The 20,615-nt window shown below is 36.9% G+C and overlaps 2 protein-coding genes and 1 long non-coding RNA gene across 8 annotated transcripts in view; all 3 read left to right on the top strand.

The window, feature by feature from the left end:
• baxb (BCL2 associated X, apoptosis regulator b) overlaps window positions 1-3,068 on the top strand; it is an 86,402-nt gene extending 83,334 nt beyond the window's left edge. The window contains exons 5-6 of the mRNA XM_039774548.1: window positions 140-244; window positions 361-3,068. Of these exons, the coding sequence (XP_039630482.1) occupies window positions 140-244; window positions 361-462 (207 nt within the window). The 3' untranslated portion in view covers window positions 463-3,068. The remainder of the gene's footprint in view (window positions 1-139; window positions 245-360) is intronic.
• A 3,499-nt stretch (window positions 3,069-6,567) lies between these two features.
• LOC120543158 lies at window positions 6,568-15,197 on the top strand. Its single transcript, XR_005636299.1, has 3 exons — window positions 6,568-6,679; window positions 6,831-7,282; window positions 13,820-15,197. It is a non-coding gene; the product is annotated as an uncharacterized LOC120543158 (long non-coding RNA).
• Window positions 15,198-15,286: 89 nt separating this feature from the next.
• The window catches only part of kcnc3a (potassium voltage-gated channel, Shaw-related subfamily, member 3a), a 212,630-nt gene continuing 207,301 nt past the window's right edge, over window positions 15,287-20,615 (top strand). For all 6 annotated transcript variants that reach the window (XR_005636104.1, XM_039773767.1, XM_039773768.1 and 3 more), the window contains exon 1: window positions 15,287-15,910. Coding sequence is in view for 5 of the 6 variants with exons in the window: in XM_039773767.1 (XP_039629701.1) it covers window positions 15,287-15,910 (624 nt within the window). In the remaining variant the exon portion in view is untranslated. The remainder of the gene's footprint in view (window positions 15,911-20,615) is intronic.

Raw genomic sequence — 20,615 nt, 5'->3', positions numbered from 1 at the left:
CAGTAAGGTTTAATTTTTTGTTCATGTTTTTTCTCCCTCTACTCCATTGAGTGCATGTGTATGCCACTCGTTGGAGTCATTGAACTGTTTATTTAGCCCATGCTAAATATCTGCACTGTTTATCTGGAATTTCCATCAGGCTTTAGTGACAAAATTTCCGGAAATGATGCGGACAATCATCACCTGGACCATTGACTACCTCCGTGAGCATTTGCTGAATTGGATCAGGGATCAGGGTGGTTGGGTGAGTACTTATTACTGAGAGTTATTTTTCAATATCACTTGATTAATGATTTAGCTACACCTTTGCATGTCTGCTTTTCTTGACTCAATTATTGCTCTTGCTTCTTTTTTGTACAGGAGGGAATACGATCATATTTTGGTACACCTACCTGGCAGACAGTAGGTGTTTTCTTAGCTGGAGTGCTTACCACAGTACTTGTCATTCATAAAATGTCATGAAGATGGAAAACCTAAAGGAGTGAGGGGAAAGCTGCATTTAGTTCTATTGGTGATTACCAGCAACAAACAAAACAGCTGAATTTGCTTGTCAGTTACGAGAAAGTTAGAAGTCGGCTAATTTTAACAGATTCCACTAATCCTGGTTATGTTATTTTTTTTCAACAACCTTTACTCCTCCCTCTCTATTCCTCTAAATCTTTAAATTCCTTTAATCGGTGGATGTCATGGATACAGTTGGACTGCATGTCATAATGAAGACCTCATAATATCTAAGAAACTTTCATAAAAACAAACTTTTGTAAAAGATTTGAGTCATTGGTTTGGTGCCACATTTTACAAAGTTTTTTTGTTTACAATTTCAGTTGGGTGGGCTTTATTTTCAGTGCAGGTAAATCTTGAAGAAAAACATGTGAAGAAGACTTTTCAAACAGTGCATTGCCGCAGATTGTGGCTGTGCCTTATTGCCTATTGCCTGTCTTGTCCATGGAACAATGCACCCCCCAAAAATATGTATTTTACATTAAATTTGCATTGTAAAATACTGTTTTTTAATTTTTCTGTGCTATTTCACATATTCTGGCACACCTGCATGGAATACTTGGTGAATTCATAAAGGCTATCTGGGACAACTTTTAAAAGAGACTTGTTTCTGCCTTAAAATAATCAAATTGGAGACATTTGTATACAGTTTATTAAAACATAAATTAAAGCAATACTTCACATATTTGTTATAAAAGTTGCATTTCTAGTGTATTATATGTATTATAATTGTTTATACTATGCACTTTTAAAATACTTAGGCAAGGGAAGATTTTTCAGGTTGTTTGATTTACATATATGTTATTGGCATGGATGCTATTAGTTCTTAACACCGGCAGCCTCAAAAAAAGAAAGAGCATAATTTGAATAGCCAAGTAAAGTACTTTGAATATATGTTTTTGTCACTGATTTTAACGTATATATTTTACTTTTGATAAATAGAACCATGTTTCGGGAATGTTGGGGACATTTAAATGATATATGAAATTGACCATAAGAGCAGACATGTAGTAAGATTTTAGAAAAATTTTAATTTGCTGACTAACTAAAGTTAGTAAAGCACTGAAATATATTAGTTTTAAATTAAAATATTTAAATAAACACAAATTACAACACTGTTTGCCCCCTGCTTGATTAAGGTACATCATAAGTCCTGTTAAAATATAGTAAATTAACAGAAATAGAATCAGAAGTAGTGTGATTAATGCAGTGGTTTTCATGCTTGGTTTTGTGTATTTTTAGCATCTGCAGGTTTACATTACAAAGACTCTTGTTTAATTAGGTTTCAGGTATTGATGTTTTTATATCCATTTGTGTATTAAAAATTAAATGTAAGGGGAAAGCTTGAAAATGTTTCCTTTTATTGTATTTGATATTTTGTATTTAATTTGCAACTTGCATGTTAATGTTTTACATTTGTATCTATTTACTTTAAGCAGGTAGTCTAAATATATATTGCTGTAAGTGGTAATGGTTTAACTGCTTTTCTTCACATTGTTGCTGTTTGCACCTTTAACTCTTGGTTTTTTAAGAGCTATGAAATCTTAAAAGGCACAGAATACTAATGTGTACACTAAAATTAAAAACCCTTACTCAGTGAGACATAATGATACGTAGGAGAAAAAACAAACAGGTTTTTAGAACACATTTCTATTAAAGAACATGCAAAATTGAACATTTTTGCCAAATCTGCTTACACTGAACTGCTGTTTTATATATGCATGACACTTATAACTATGTTTTGATATGTCTTATCAAGGATAGAAAGTTGAGTGCAAAAAGAAAGCAATACACTTTCTTACCATTCCTTTGATTATATGTAGTTACATTTACGAATTATTATTGTATAAGATTAATGAAAACCTTTTTTTTTTTTTATAAAGAAAACTGACAATTAAGGCCTTGTGCAACATACAAAATTGGGACCCTAATTTGTAACTGAACCCTTTTGAGCAACTGGACAAGAGTAAAGTAATCAGTATTGAACTTGAAGATATGTCTGGATTTTTTCATACCGCCTCCCTATATAGTGTGTCTGTTAAATAGATAAAGTAATGCCAGCTGTTAAGGAAAATTGAGCAATTGCATATAGTATTTCTATACAACATGCTGTTCCTTCATGAACGTAAGAATTTCCAACTTTTTTGTGGTAATGAGTTTAGACACATATATTTTCTGAATTCCCTTACAAAAGAATTATTGCAACAGACATAACAATGAATCATTCCCTCACAGGGACATTTAAAGCACTAAAAGACATGCCAAATTTTACGTGCATGCACTTTTTATATTAAATTATGTTTTCATACTTAAAATTCACCTTTTTTTTAAGTAATGTTCATAGTACAAGTACTTTAATATGTTGCTGGATAAATACAGAATCAGAATTTTTTACTAGTATCAATTATGTGTTGTGCTTTGTTTATTAGCTTGGTGATTTATATAACGCTCAAGCACTATTACATATGTTGTCTTGTTATGGATCCACAGTAATTATTTCTTGTCTACATTATATATTGTATATTCTTTATCACAATCCAAATACATTATTTTGTGCAAACTCAAAACTATATAAAGAGTAAAGTTTTGTACAGACTGTTGGCATAAATGTACAACATTATTTCTTCACAATAATGACCAAATAGCTGCTTTACAAGATGAAGTTCTAATTTGAATTTCTTTTTAAGCGAAGACTGAAGTGTACTGTAAGTGTACGTGTAGCTTTGTAAAAATTAGTTTGGGATGGAGTTCCTGTTGAAAACATATTCCTGATCTAAGAACATCAAAAATTAATGATGGAAGTAGGAGCAGATGTTATATACTTAACAGATAAGTTAGTAGTGTTAACCGCATATTAAATCGTTGCCTAAAATATCTGTTACTTTCCATGATTATCTAAATGTAGATCATGAACAAGTGTGATCTTGAATTTTACAGCTCAGTGAAAACAATGTAAAAGCATTAACTTTATAGGTTCAATACTTATATGAGTGCAATTAGAGGTTTACTTTTAGTTGAGAACTTTTTTCAATAAAGCATTGTACTGTTGTCATTTATAATTTGAGCGTCTAATCAGTAATAATAACACAACATTCTTTTACATCATTAAAAAAAGAATACGGTTTATTGGGATGATTTTCTGGATGCAGACTACTTGATTTGACATCAGGTTATGTACCGCAATGAACAGACTATCAACCGATGTGTTTTTGTATTTTTAGGATTAGGGCCGGTTTATACTTCATGCTCAGAATACATACATGCAACACATCATGGCTGCCACACTTTCCAAGTGTTCATTTGACGTCCTCTTAGTGCGTCCTCAGAAATTAACATGATGCATGTGCGAGTTGCAGTACCAGCAAAAAATTGGGGGATGCAGTGAGTTCAAGTTGAAACATGACCTCGGAGTCTTTGTTTACTATCAACATGTAACAGCAAGCCAAATTGCAGGTCCTACGGGATCAATGTGTGTGTTTCAGTGGTTCGATTTGGTGGAGCAAATCATCAAATTTATATACTGACATACAAATGTATTCATGGTGCTTTTCTTCATCTGTTTCTCGCATAAGCAATTAAAACGTTGCATATTCCCAATCCTTATGAGGCATTACATTTTAAAGGTCTTGCATACCATCTTCTGTTGAGTGAGAGAAAAAGGTCTGTTTTGTGATTAAAGTGGAAATTACGACTTTAATCCTATAGTTTTTGTCATTAAAGCAGAACGTTGTAAACATCATCTTAAAACTGAGCCAGTTGTTAATCCTACGTACTTCTGGGGCCTCCTCCTGCACTGGCATCTGTGGGCAGTGATTGCCACACACAACACATTAAATTTGTAATATTCCAGCTCTCTGCACAGTTATAATCCTTAGATTTATACTTGATATCACGTTCATGATGAAATGTTTTAAAGCATGTATGTTACATTTTACAGATAAACCAATAACTTCATTTAAGTAATACTGTTAATTACACATTTGATTGTGGCACCTTGGAGGAGTGGTAGCACTGCTCCCTCGCAGTAGGGAGTTACTTCCTTGATAAAATACAGTTTATTTTTGTATAGCCCAGAATCACACAGGTAGTGCCGCAATGGGCTTTAACAGGCCCTGCCTTTTGACAGCCCTCCAGCTTTGACTCTCTGAGAAGACAAGGAAAAACTCCCAATAAAAACCTTGTAGGGAAAAATGGAAGAAACCTCGGGAAAGGCAGTTCAAAGAGAGACCCCTTTCCAGGTAGGTTGAGCGTGCAGTGGGTGTCAAAAGTAGGGGGTCAATACAATACAAAACACAGAACAGAACAATTACTTAATACAGCATAATAATAAATATTTTAGAAGTACGGTTTAACAGTAGATGATATGACATAATTAGGTTTGGATATTTTTAGAGTCCTGGAGACCTCATCCATCTAGCTGCCTCCCCATTTGGCCATGCCACGGCTGAAACGTTGCTCAGATGAAAGGACCCCTCTTTCCCATGATTCCTGTGATCCTCCATCAGGGATGACTTTACCATAGGCAGGCAAACAACTTGGCAGGTTGGCCGTGGCACCAATTGCCACATTTGGGTACCGAGAAAAGAAACAGAATAGGTGAGGGTTAGTATTCAAATATAATTATCATGTTACTTATGTTTTAGTGCTAATGACTAACAACAGAGATGCAGTATGTACAGTTAATCAGCAGCTCTAGTCAGGATATGCTAAACTGAAGTAGTGAGTCTTCAGCTGGGATTTAAAGGCTGAGACTGAAGGGGCATCTCTTATGGAAGCAGGAAGACCATTCCACAGTTTAGGGGCTCTGTAACTAAAAGCTTGGAGTTTGCATGTTTTCCTGGTGGGTTTCCACAGTGTTCTCCAGGTTCCTTCCAAGGACATGCATGTTTAGGGATTTGGTGATGCTAAAATGATGCTAGTGTATGTGTGTGCTTGTAGTCGCCTTGCCTTTAGCTGATGCCCCATAAAGGGATTGTTTGTTGCCTCGCGCTCGATGTTAGCTGGAATTGGCGTGTCCGTGGATCGAGGGATGTAATAATTAAACATCCATCCCTTTCAGAGTGGCAAGGTTTCATGAGTGTTTAATGTATGTTTCGGGCAATTCACAACACTGTGATGCTGAGCGTTGTTTTTTCAGCATGATGATACCTCTGCCACCTGGTGGAATTCTACAGATTTACATAAATTAAGCGCGCAGGTATCCTGGTCCACAGGCGCGCGCGTCTCATTAACTATAAACACGGCCTAAAACAGCTCTTTGCAATTCCCTATTCGAGTCACTGGATGGAGCACTGGACCAATAAAAATAATGTTTAAGATGAAGCAGCAGGTCGGTGGGCATTTTAGAATATACTTCAATATATGTTTGCTTATAATAATAACAACATTTATACTGGTGTTACAGCATAGCGGGGCCTCTCAAACGCAGCCCCATAAAATGAAGATTAAGCCAAGAGGGAAAAGAGATTCGCAGGCGATAGGCCGTGGTTAAAAACAGAGAATGGCTGATAACGTGCTTATACAGCAGGATGCAGCAAACTGCGACGTGATGATAATATAAGAGCCTACAATTTCACAATGAGAGACAGATTTATTATTAAGAATTTAGTTAGTCGGGCAAAAAGGGCGCTGTAATGCTGACTTTACTTAAAGAAAATTCAGGGTCAGCGATGTCTGAAAATGATTTCACTTCAAATTGATTTTTGTAGGTTCGATGTAATTTCTCACGTAGAATAACTCAGCGTGTGGTGCGGGTTAAAGGTCTCCTCGACTCGTCTGACCTGTGAACACGGTTTTTATACTATCTGGATGAAATTACTTTGGTAGCGATCAGGGGAATATACTCTATTTTCCACATTTAATGAAATTGTCCGAATACTACTGGCATGGTGATTTTAAGGCATCGTTAAAAAAAAAAAACGACATAATAAAGAGTGAAATCTGCAGAATCGGTCTATGCGGCAATGGACAATGGTGACCTAGTCGATATTATGCAGGTACCCCCTGCCCCCATTCCAGACAAAGACAAGCTCTTGATCTATTTAGATCTTGTGGGAGGGTGCGTGGGGGTGTTGTCAGGAAGGATGTGACCGTATGACAGACAATCAAGAATTGAATTTTCTTTCGCTGTGTGAAAAGAAAGCAAGCGGAACAGAATCCGACAATTTTCATGTATTTGGTAATAAGATATACGATTGTAAAGTCTGGATGTGGAAAACTGTCTGCGAGAACGCGCTTAGGGTGGGAATGGGAAGTTCGGGGGGGTCAAAATCTATAACCATCCTCCATGCAAAGGAAGATTTATTATCGGGGTGTTTTTTCCTCTTCAGGATCGACTGCATTGATCTTTTCTTGGGCGGGAGCTGGAGGAGGCAATGTTGCAGAGAATGGAATAGCCTACTCCATGCCGTAACTGCGTGAACCAGCATCTTGACAGTGCTTCTTGTGGTCACTTAGAAATACGTATGTAAGATAAGGAACAAATATGTTTCTGTATTTGTTAACGAAAGCTATCCTAAAAGATTTATTCTCTGAAACCCCGTTAAAGACTGCTTGGACAGCAAAAAGGAAAATCTGAAGCAAGTTCTGACAAAAATCGAGGACTGTGGCACAGAAGAAAAGAAGTAACAGGCTGATCGATATGTAATAGGGATTTTATTAAAATTAATAACGTATATATTGAAAAAGAGTTGCTCTTTTAACGTATTCACGTAGAAAAACTGAAATTATTAAAATATGTATGCATACGAATCGAATATATTTTATTTAAAGTTTGGAGAAAGTAAGTATTAATCTTGGATTCCGTTTTCTGTGTGGTGTTTGTATTCGTGAGTAACTGTGTGTTTTGATTTTCCCCATTTACGTTTTGTCTGTTGCTTCATAAGTTATACACCCCAGAAATATTTTCCCCTAAATTTAGCATTTTTCGGTGTTCTTTAGATACGATGTAAGAAGATAATGGCAGTGTGTTTACAGCGAAATAATAATAATAATAATCGGGATGGGTGTCTTTATAAAGTATGACTTTATGACTTGAATGCAGGGCTTCGTCGTGTTTGGTGTAAGAAGATCCCATTTAACGCCGAAAGATTAAAGGAATAAACCCTGGAAATGTTTAGCAGCGGTCGAAATGCTTACTTTTGCGCTGAGCCAATGGATGGGCGTCTTTTGCGCGAGGCGCTGTGGTCTAAAGATTGGTTTATTTGTTTAATTCAGATGAGCATGACCCTATATTAGGATATAGCGGGTTGGAAAATGACTGACTGACTTTAATTATAAGCACGCGCCTAAGTCATAGTCATGTTTTACACCTTTCCCAAAATAACATCGTGCGTGTGAAATTACAACCTTCAGGGTTACGTTTTAAATATTTAATAAGTTACAGTTTTAAGGTGAACGAATAACTGGGTCTCCTGTAGATGCAATTTTACATGGCTTCAGTGAAATCTTGTACATTTTGTTCTCCTTCCTTGTTTAATTTTGGGTTACGTAGGTTAAAAGGATTGATGTATTCTCAGGTGAGCCACCATTTTGCCCATTCTTTGGATACTACTCGAATGATTCGAAACACTTTTGAGTGCACATGCATGCATGCATACAGTGTATTTAAAATTGTACTAATGCTCGTTTTAAGGATCTTTTTACAAAACGAAAGTATTAACATGCTGCTCAATAAAAAAACTAACATATAGAAACATTTACTTAGAAATTATTAAAAAAAACTGAAGCAAAGAAAAAAAAAGATCAACCTCCACCCAAGACGAAGACAAAAAAGAAGGGGACACGAGCAGAAAAGCAGAAAGAATCCATTTAACTTTTTTAATGTGATAAGATAACATGAAAGACTCGGGTTATATTCTAAAAATGATCAGTCTATATTAATGAATACTTACAAAAACACGTTTTGTTCATATCCTCTAGAGAGAATATTATTTGTTCTTATTTTGAGGTAATTCAGAACGTCGATTACTGACTGAGTTATAGAAGGTGGGTTCGGGTTCTTCCAGTCGAGCAAGATAAGGCTGTGTGGTTGGTGTTGTGTAGGCCATTACAATCGATTTATCCCTATTCACTTTAATGCCTTTCGGAAGTACAACAAATGTTGTCGTTAATGCATTTGGAGTTATTGTACACTGAGGGTGTCAGAAGTATTTAAAGTTTTTCCCCAAAAAATCATGTTAATTTAGCACATTCCTGGGACACATGGGCATTACATAGTACATTATGTGGCTGGCAACGTTTGTAGGTTTGGTCTTTCCCAGGATACGTTTTGGACAGTATTAAACGACATAAATGTGGTAGATGAAAGGCCTTTAGTTGAATTATAGAATGCTTTGCACATATTGAACTACTGTGTATTCCTGTACACATATTCATACCCGAGTTCCATTACTTTTAGTAAATTGAAAAGTCTCCTTCCTTGAAGGGTATCTTACATATGTAATATATATATATATATATATATATATATATATATATATATATATATATATATATATATATATATATATATATATATATATTCCTGAAACACACTCTGACGAACCAGTATATCCTCTATGGGTAGGAGATGTGGAATGTTTGGTAGGTTTCTTTTAACAAAGTTTTTAATTTGCATCCATGTGGAAAGTTGTTTTTATTCGAGGTGATTTAATTATAACTGAATTCAGGTGTGGTTTTTAATAATAATTATTTGCATCTATATAGCACTTTTCTCACTACTCAAAACGCTCAGCAATTGCAGGTTAAGGGCCTTGCTAAAGGGCCCAACAGAGCAGATTCCCTTTTGGCATTTACGGGATTCGAACCGGCATCTTTCCGATTGCCAGTGCAGCTCCCTTCCCCTCCTCATATCAATTGATGTGATTAAGGAAAACAGACAATACAAAGCTTAAGAGAACCTAATATGTTGAAATACAATACCACAGTAATAAAAACCCGTTTATAGGACCATGAACGTACATTTACAAAAAACTTACCAGAAATGCTCGGATTTTAAATCACAGTCCACGTTGAGTCGCGACATGGAAGGGATTTCTGTGAGGTTTTTAAATGTCATGACCATAATATGTTCAAACCCGTAAAAAAATATTTCAATAAAACGTAAAGCGTCACTGAAAAGTTCCTTTAAACACTAGCAGAAATGCGGTTTAAATACCGTTTATTCGCTGCTATAAACTGTATCACTCAAAGTTACATTTCGTAATTACTAATGTACTACTGTAGACCTAAATACTTAAACTTAGACATGTTGTCTATGATAGTGTTACCGTTTATTAAAAGTTAAACCTGTACAGACCACAGAAAAAAAATATAGTTCACTGGGAATGACCTGCGTTTTCAATATAATATCAGCAAAACAAAAAATCCGTGTTAAAGGCCGTTTCACCTTAATTATGATGACACAGTTTGCAAATCAGATGCTACAGACGAGTAGCGAAATGCATAATACAGTAATGATTATTTGGCTCAGATAACATGATTTGCTGATGTGCGCAATGAGAACAAGGGTGACTTGAGTAATTATTTAAGTAACAGTACCAGCTCGATACAGTCCTAAAAACAGTCGAAGTAATATCGGAAGAAATGTAACTTTGGAAATGTAAATGCGAAGTTCCTTCTATACTGAATACCTATAAAAAAAATCTCCGCGTGTGACATAAGGGAAGCAGAACTGAAAGTGAAACTGTAGTATGTACCTTTAGCTATGCATTCAGGTGTGGACTTGATTTTAATATCCAATGCCTTCTGGGTAAATGTATGTATGCATGCTATTACCCTAGTAATTTAGAATAACGATGGATTTTCTCTAGAATGTAGGGTTGGAGAGATATGCAGTCGCCTGCTACCAATTTCAGGTTTCCGAATAGTGCCGGAAAAGTAAGAAAGTCAAACAGGTGTAACGCAACTCATAAAAAAAAAGCCTTTCTTTAAGGGGCGTGCATGTGGAAAGCAGTAAAAGGCATAAGAACAAAATGTCTTAAAACTGAAGAGATTTAATTAAATTACTAGAGTGTAAGTATATTTAAAAATGATAACTGATACATAGCTTTCACTGTGAACGTCTTGTGTAATTGATTTGCTTTCAAACAAAAGCGTAAGTACAATAACAATCAATATAATAAGTGCATCCTTTTTTTTGACCATCCCTTTTCAAAGTCATGTTGTATTTCAGTTTAGAGTTGCCAAATGCCAGAGGGTGTCCCACAGAAATTCAAAAAATCTCTTTATATTAACATATCTATTGATATTAAATAAGTAAATGATATATATCATACAATAAGATAAAATAATCATACCATTTGGACCGAAGAAAAAATAACACAATATAAATATCAGACTAAACACAAATAGTCACCGTGTTTTCAAAAAATAAATACATTTCCAAGAGCCTCCGTTTCTTAGATAGGTGACTGCTGCATAAACTGTATAAAGTTTAATTATCTTTGTCCAGTTTTTATTTTCTTAATTAATCTTTTTTTTTTTTTTTTGGAGTACAGGGTCGAGAGAGGCCGAGGAATAAAGTTTTAACACCAGTCTGAACCTGGACTAGCTTAATGCTGTGGTTTTGCATTTATTTATTTAAATAATTTTCTCATGTTGCCATTTCCTACGTGCATTTTATTTTGGCGTAGTGGGTGATGTTGTTGTCTCAAGGACCCATCGGTCTGAATCGTGTGCTCAGTCGTTGTGCATGTCCAGATTTTTACATTTTCCTTTTGTGGGAGTGGAGTTTCCCTCCAACACCCTCAAAGTTAGACTTACTGGCAATTTCAAATCCGTCTAAAAGTTTGTGAGTTGACCCTGCGATGGATTGGTGCTCTGTCCAGGACAAGCTCCTGCCTTCTGCTGCGTGTTACAGCAATAAGCATGCACTCAGGGATCCGTTTCAAATTGCCACTCAACATAACTAGCATGTCTTTGAAGATGTTCGAAGAAAACTTTAGTGAAGTACGTGTAAACACCACATGACAATGTTTGGGCACTGATTTCAAACACGAGACGCTGCATCCATGAGTTGGCACTATACAAACTACACCGCCATGCTTCTGGGTAAAATAGTTAACATTATTTAAGACATACTTGTAGTAAGTACACTCCTTAAAAATAATGGTGCCATAGTTGTTCCTTAGAGTGGTGCAACAGGAGAACCATTTTCAGTCCCCAAAAAACCCATCAATATGAAGGTTCCATAAAGAACCTTTATTTAGTCAGATCCGTAACAGTCTCCCACTGTATGGTAACAGATCTGTGAAATGCCAATGGGTGCCTGACTTTAAAAGGATTCTTGCTGCATGCAACAACACAGGCTAAGTCCAAGTGTTCTTATTTTATTATTTTCCTGCTAGATTGCCTAACATGCATTAAATATTTGAGTTTTTTCTACGGATTAGGAAGTATTTCAGAGCACAAAAAACAACTTAATATCCAAAGAACCCATCCCAGAATAAAATGGTGCTTTGTCGTTTAAAGGTTCAAGCAGGAACTTCACAAACCTGTAAAGAACCATAAAGTGCCAAAGAACCAGTATTTTAATTTAAGAGTACATATAGGCCTACGTAATATGTTTATAAAATGGCCATATACACTTATGTGATCTTTACTTTTTACTCTGTATTCTCATACATTTTTAAAACACTACCAGCTTGTCGTCGACTGTCAGGGCTAAAGAATCGGCGATACACTGTATAGGAGTAATGATTTAACAACACTTTAGGTCAACCAAACTGCATTTTATTGCTTTGCCTCCTGGAGTTTTTCAAAGCAGTTTTAGTGGTGTGCTTTGTACTAACAATTAAAGCAGCCTGAAACCAGTTTATAAGCAAGTAAATAAATACATCATTTTCAATAACGTAAAAGATTAACAAAATTCTTTATGGGCCATTTCATAAAAAGTCTTTAAGTAAGTAATAAAGTAAAGTTATCTTAAACCACGAAATCTTGGGTAATGTATACATTTAGCAGACCTGACATCGCCAGTGTAATGTTATCTCTCCAATACCTATGTCAAATTGACATTTCACATGTCATTTCAAAAGAAGCAACTAAGATTTTATTTTAGCAGACCTATAAACACTCAATTATTTCCTCTTTTTTCAAATGCTCAGAGAGGTAGTATTCACCAAAACAATGGCAATCTTTCTTGTGAAAATTACATTTATGTTGTAGTCTTAAGAAAAATATTTTTTTCTGCTCATGCGATTTTGGTGAACATGCAATAAAAACAGTGGTTCTTTAAATAAGCAATTGACTTAAAAATGTTTCAGTGGCTCAGTGGTAGCGCTGCTGCTTTGCAGTTAGGAGACCTGGGTTCGCTTCCCGGGTCCTCCCTGCGTGGAGTTTGCATGTTCTCCCCGTGTCTGCGTGGGTTTCCTCCCACAATCCAAAGACATGCAGGTTAGGTGGATTCTAAATTGGCCCTAGTGTGGGTGTGTTTGTGTGTGTCCTGCGGTAGGTTGGCACCCTGCCCGGGATTGGTTCCTGCCTTGTTGGCTGCGATTGGCTCCAGCAGATCCCCGTGATCCCCGTGTTCGGATTCAGCGGGTTAGAAAATGGATGGATGTTTTTGCTCAGCTACTTGGTATTACGGGTGACCACTAGAGGACACTATGTGGTGAAGTAATATGGGAGGAGAAGAAAAAAAAACTCATTTTTTCTTTTTTACCCATTTTCCTATGCACCGCCCAACAAACGTACGTTTACCTTTGAAAATTCCTGAACCACTACTCAAAACCTGGCGCTGTCATCAATTCTTACTATATATGACCCTACCGTTTTTCTAAGAATACAAGGATCAGTGTATATAAGAGGAGGGGGTGGTACTTGGCTATATGCACGAGATAAATAGCTTAAGGAATGTTGAATTCCACGACATTTCCCCTAATAATTTGGTCGTATACGCTTAATTTTATAAATGTACAGTGTCCTATTGTTTTTTTTGTTTGTTTTGTTTTTATTGCCCTTTCGATGTTTATACGTGTATTGATTATTGTATTCTTGTTTCACGTTTGCCAGTTTATTTGTTTCCCTTGGATGAATCTGAAAGCCAAACATGCAAGAGAGCAACTATTAATTATAGCAAAAGAATGCACGTCAAATCTGATTATAGTCATAATAAGTGGAAGTGCCGCACAACATTGTGAAATTTAAGTTTACTTTTTAAAAAAATGGATGTCATGTAGCATAATTTAAACTCAGGAGTACAGAGTGCAAATTCGCAGATTCGGACTAAAACTAAACCGGGATACGTCTAGAATATGTTGAATTAAAGGTCTAATTTAAAAAGAACCTAATACCCTTTCTTCATTTTTTTCTACAGGCTTTTGTTTCAGGCTTATTCAGAACAATGATACAAAAGGATTATTTTTGGAGTGAGATAATCGATTAATGTGGAGCAACCCTGGACTGCAACAGAGAAATTCCTCGCATTTTACTTTTTATTCTTTAATCCATACTGAGGGTCTCTAATCTCAATAACTGGATCTTCTTGGATAACAATTGTGCACGCTAAATAATTAGCGCGGATTGCTGTCCATGGTGCTGAACTCCTATCATTAAATTAGTCGTTGAAGGTGTTTAGTTTCGACTGTCAATGAATACCTACCAATATTGTATTTTGTATTTTTGAGATTTCTTAGCAATCAAGTTTCTTGCGGTGAGACGGTAACCTTATTATAGGATAAACGGCAGAGAGAGTTTATTACATAGTATGCGTGCTGAATGCAAATAAAGAAAGAAAGACGGAACATAGTCCGTTTAAAATTAAAACATGTATTAAAACATACGAGACCACAAAGCGGATTAAAATAGTGGTAGTAGGAAATCTAACGGCAGAGAAAGTAGTCAAGAGAAAGGAAACGAAGGCAAAAATGTGATGACTATGAGAAAGTCCTGATTCGTCGCATCACCAATGTAATTCGATCCGCTGTTGCGGCATTAGTACCTGAAGGGGAAGTAGGTACATCAGGGGTGGGGGGCGACAGTGCAGCTGAACATTAGGGTCAAACATCACAGTCTGTCCGCCTGTGAGTTACAGATCAAAAGAGAAAGGAAGACGTTTTATACAAATAAAACCTCAGTGCCTTTGGAAGGAAATGCTCTTTTATAATACACGTGTTTAAACACATATGGCTATATAAATAAGTCCCAAATAGCTATTTTATGGTTTTACTTAAGACCAACTTTGTAGTTATTACCTAATTAACTAGCTAAGTGCAAGCTGTTATACATAGGAGCAAAGTAATGAGTCATATTGTTAGAAAAAAAATGGAAATGAACAAGTAAAGAAAGAAGGCAGATCTAAAGATAAAGGGGAGAAAGACATAACTGCAAATTAGCAAAACGATTACCAAACCAGATAGTACATTATCGGAATCCTTATATTACTTTTAACTGGAGTCTATGAGCGTTTGGTCGAAACAGGAAGGCGAGGAAGAGACGGAGTCAACCAATTAACCTTGTCGAGCTGCAAGCAGAGAATTTTTACAAAACTGGAATCTGTAGGTTTGCCACCCCTGCTCTTTTTCTGTCTTTTTCTCTGTCTCCGTCGTTCCAGTATTTAGTGGATAATCAGTACTATTTTCCCCTCTCTTTCCAACCCTCAGCCCTTTCTTACTCTTCACTTGCTTCAGCTCAGAGCCCTCCTCCTCAACCCTCCTTAAACCCACTCCACACCCCCCGTCCAACCCCTCTGCCAATCCCCCTCCTCCTCCCCACAACCCCCATCAACCCACATCCCTCCCCGTCCAAACCCCCGCGCCTACCGTCCTCCAGCTCGGTAGGCCAAATGATTAGCTCAGTTTGCGTATCCTCTTTTCGCGGACGGAAGTCGGGCAACAAGGTCCCTACCAAGACATGCTCAAAAAGCGAGATGGGTCCGCAGCAGGACAGCGACAAGATAGTGATAAACTGTGGGGGAGTCCGCCACGAGACCTACCGCAGTACCTTAAAAACCCTTCCTGGGACCCGTCTTTCCTGGCTCACAGAACCTGACGCCTTTAGCAATTTTGACTATGATCCAAAATCGGATGAGTTCTTTTTTGACCGGCATCCTTCAGTTTTTGCTTATATTCTCAATTACTACCGGACTGGCAAGCTACACTGTCCCAACGACGTATGTGGCCCCTTATTCGAGGAGGAGCTCGCTTTCTGGGGGATTGACGAGACCGATGTGGAAGCTTGTTGTTGGATGACTTACCGACAACACAGAGATGCCGAGGAAGCTTTGGACAGTTTTGAAACCCCCGAGCCCGAACCTCCCGAGGATGACCCTGCACTCACCGGTGGTGCGGACGGCGACCTCAAGCGCCTTTGCCTACAAGAAGACGGAAGAAAGCAAGGCTGGTGGAAGACTTGGCGGCCGCGAATTTGGGCTTTGTTCGAAGATCCCTATTCTTCCAAGTACGCCAGAGTAAGTGAGAATGGTTATTGCAAATTTCTAATTTTCACGTATAACAGAGCAGATTGATACGTGCGACATATAGATAGCATTGTACTTAATGTGTTTTCCTGTTCATGTTTATTAGTTTCACAAGTTTTAAGAACCCAGAATGCAGTGATATATTACTAGGGCTGCGTTTAACCACAGTTAGTATAAAACATTCCGTAGCACATATATCAGCCTTCTCCAAATAGTGCACATCACGTTCTGTTGTTTTTTTTTTCGTTGGAAGGAGGGTAACAGTTGAAGGTCTAGTGTAGAAGTAAATGTACTGAAGCATTACTATTGCCTCGATACCCCAGTCACCATTGTTGCTGCAGTATTAGACCACACGTAGTTCTATTACAAACAATTACATTAGTTCGGACTCGAGAGAGCGAAACCCCCACCTCTCATCCCTTGAAATAACGACATTTGCAGATTTAGGTAAAACATTTAATACTTCAGCATTGATGTTTCACATAACAGTATTGCAAACGCATGCAAAATCATATGTTCTTGTACCTTAGGGCAGTAGTGTAATATCTGCAGTGTACTGTTAGTTAACAGAAAAAAAAAACTACACTTCGTTTGTCATTGCACTGTATACATCCCGTGATCAAAGTGTTTAATATTCAAAAACAGTACGTCTAACGTAATACTATAGAAATCTACTATTGCATAGTTTTCCGTTTAATGAAAATGTGTATTTAAGGATTGTCACGTTTGCCAAGAGTATGAAATAATTTAAATACTCTTTAACAGATGTTATTTATTGTTTATATCCAACACCATGTTTAAATGTACGAAATACTCTTATTCTCAGAAACAATGTTTTAATATAAAAATATCATAAGGTAAAGAATTTGGTGTTTGTGCTTTTCAACGTCTTTTTTATTTTTAAAACTGTTACCCTTTTCAGACGTGCAGAAATTACACCTTGCGAAGCAGTTTTCAAAGATATCTTTTTTTTCCTTTTGTTTTAAAGCAGTGCATTGTGTCGCATACTGTCTTTGGATGTCAATTTTTCAATACAGTAACCTGGAAACGATGTTCGACGAAAGGACTGGAATTTGAAAAAAAAGCACCAGAACAGCAATTTTTGCCGCTGCTGAGTAAACGCCTTATATAGATAACACCGGTTTCTGCTTAGCTTGCAAAGCTTCATGATGCTTTGAAAACCGTTTACTGGACTGCAGTGCACGATCTCGTCGTGGATCTACTGCAGCAGTCCCAGATTTTAAGGAATTAAGGTTAAAAACTCGTGTTTGAAATTTTCTAAGACAATCGAAGGCAGAAATCTGGAAGACCACATCTCATGTTTCATGAAATCTTTAATCACTGATTCTTCTTCTTTTTTTATGTATTACCGTTGCTATTACCGCTGTAACTATTAACTATTAGTTGTCTGCTTAACATTAATAGGGGGCTTTAATGTACCTAGGAGCAGCTCTACAGTTTGCTGTGTGTTCTATTATAACTTATATTCATAACATTATTTATGACCATAAGTTGGGGGTAAATGAAGACAATAGGAGGGTGAATTATTTGTTTATTGTAACTTCTTCAATCCAGAGGTTCAGCTTTGTCCAGAATTAGATGATGTGATACAGGAGAAACTATGGGCCAAATCCATTTCACAAAGCGTGAAGGTGGTAAACTTTGGAAACTGGACTGTAACTTTGGAAACAGGCCTTTAATACATATACTTGATTTTTATCTCCACAAAGAAAGCTCTACACTTAGGAAATTATATATGACTGAGAAACACTCTTCTCTCTTCTATTTGTGTCCTCTGAGAGCTGTTTAGCCCAAGAAGCAAGCATTACTGCAATTTTTAGCTTTCTCTTCAGCACTGCACTGCATCTTTGTCATATGTATTGTATGATATATACTGTATATTAACAATTTTGAACATTTTAACCTTTATTGATTTTTATTCATAATCTTTTTGTTTAATGATTGATTCAGTGCAGTAAACTTACTATAATGTGAAGAATGCTTTATAACAATCACATTCTAATGTCTATACCTTTTTATTAAAATTCAGGTTAAAATTCGTCTTTTTTTAAAATTCCTTTATTTTATCATGTATTATTGTGACATCATATCTAATTTGTTATTAGTATTGTGCTTGATCCAACAGTGGTCCCCAGAGAGTATAGTAGACATGAATGAGGCACACGGAGGGATGCAGCTTCAGTACTGTGTTTTTTAATGCTGATAAACAAGACAAAAAAAAAAAAAACAACTGTAATGTGAAAGTCATACTCATAATGTATTCATTAGTAGATTAGTTTCCTATATCTGTGAATCAGTGTATTATTGAATGATAAATTACAGTGATCACACAAAAGCTGTATTATGCAGTAAAACTATTGCTGCCCTTGTGTGAATGTGTAGTAAAATATACATTGTATGTCATATATATTACCTATCTATCCACATAGTTTAAGCAATGAATTGAATTAATATTTCTAATCATTCATATTATATAGAGGTATAAAGTATGGGAGTGAAAGATGCTATTTTCAAATACATTTAAATATGAATGTTTTACAACATAAGGTATAGACATTGATCAGGAGCAATCATTTAATACTTGAACAGCTACAACATACCCTTTATAAACTGCTCAAAAAATTAAAGGAATACTTTGAAAACACATCATATCAATAAGAAAAAAAAAAAATCATGCTGGATATATATATACTAATATGGACTGGGTAATGTGTTAGGAACAAAAGGATGCCACACTGTTTGATGAAAATGAAAACAGTCAACCTACAGAGGGCTGAATTCAAAGACACCCCAAAAATCAAAGTGAAAAATTGATGTAGCCTGCTAGTCCATTTTGTTGAAATTTCATTGCAGCAACTCAAAATCGTACTCAGTAGTTTGTATGGCCCCCACATGGTTGTATGCGTGCCTGACAATGTCAGGGCATGCTCCTAATGAGACGATTGATGGTGACCTGGGGGATCTCCTCCCAAATCTGGACCAGGGCGTCACTGAGCTCCTGGACAGTCTGAGGTGTAACCTGGCAGTGTCAGATGGACCGAAACTTAATGACCCATAGGTGTTCTATTGGATTTAGTTCAAGGTGAGTGTGGGAGACAGTCAATGGTATCAATTCCTTCATCCTCCAAGAACTGCCTGCATACTCTCACCACATGAGGCCAGGCATTGTCGTACACCAGGAGGAACACAGGACCCACTGCACTAGCATAGGGTCTGACAATGGGTCCAAGAATTTAATCCCGATACCTAATGGCAGTCAAGGTACTCTTATCTAGCCTGTAGAGATCTGTGCGTCCCTCCATGGATATACCTCCCCAGACCATCACTGACACACCACCAAACCGGTCATTCTGAATGATGTTACAGGCAGCATACCATTCTTCATGGCTTCTCCAGACCCTTTCATGTCTGTCACATGTGCTCAGGATGAACCTGCTGTCATCGATGAAAAGCACAGGGCGCCAGTGGTGGACCTGCCAATTCTGGTATTCTTTGAAAAATGCCAGTTGAGCTCCACAGTGCTGGGCAGTGAGCACAGGGCCCACTAGAGAACGTTGGGCCCTCAGGCCACCCTCATGAAGTCTGTTTCTGATTGTTTGGTCAGAGACATTCACACCAGTGGCCTGCTGGAAGTCATTTTGTAGGGCTCTGGCAGTGCTCATCCTGTTCCTTCTTGCCCAAAGGAGCAGATACTGGTCCTGCTGATGGGTTAAGGACCTTCTATGGCCCTGTCCAGCTCTCCTAGAGTAACTGCCTGTCGCCTGAAATCTTCTTCATCCCCTTGAGACTGTGCTGGGAAACGCAGCAAACCTTCTGGCAATGGCAGGTATTGATGTGCTATCCTGGAGAAGTTGGGCTACCTGTGCAACCTCTGTAGGGTCCAGGTATCGCCTCATGCTACCAGTAGTGACATTGACTGTAGCCAAATGCAAAACTAGTGAAAAAACAGTCAGAAAAGATGAGAAATGTCAGTGTCCTTCACCTGTTTTGGGGGTCGTCTCATTGTTGCCCCTCTAGTGTACCTGTTGTTAATTTCATTAACACCAAATCAGCTGAAACTGATTAACAACCCCCTCTGATACTTAACTGACCAGATCAATATCTCAGAAGTTTCATTGACTTGATGCTATACTCTGATTAAAAAGTGTTCCTTTAAATTTTTTGGGCAGTATAATTATTCTTGAATTACATGTATATTTCAATGGAAATTTAAATTAGAGTCAGAGGGTTTGGAATAGACATGCATCAATGATGCTGATAATGCAACAACCAATAGTTTTTAAAAGAAACATTAACGCAGACATATCCCCATAATCTAGTTTAGGATCACGAGGAGCTAGAGTTTATCTCAGTAGAACCAGGTGCAAGGCAGAAACCAATACTGAACTGGTTGCCAACTAATTGCAGGTCCACTGATGTGCACATCTACACAAAGTTAATTTAGAATAACCAGGAATCTTAATACACAATTTAACTTGTTTATTTCGATAGTATTGCAATAGATATGTCATGTTGAAATTGTAAAAATTAATTTAAAAATGAACTATTTTCTGAATTTTGATAAATTGCGCATTTAAAAATAAAGATTTATTAAGATTACCTAGTTATTGATAGTTTAAGTGTTACAAGGAAAGTCTATTTTGTTATTCTTTAAAGTAGTTCTTAAATTATTGAA

This window comes from Polypterus senegalus, chromosome 13 (assembly GCF_016835505.1).
Source record: "Polypterus senegalus isolate Bchr_013 chromosome 13, ASM1683550v1, whole genome shotgun sequence".
Classification (NCBI taxonomy): domain Eukaryota; kingdom Metazoa; phylum Chordata; class Cladistia; order Polypteriformes; family Polypteridae; genus Polypterus; species Polypterus senegalus.
Note: the sequence above shows the minus strand (reverse complement) of the source record. Positions and strands in the feature narration are given on the sequence as shown.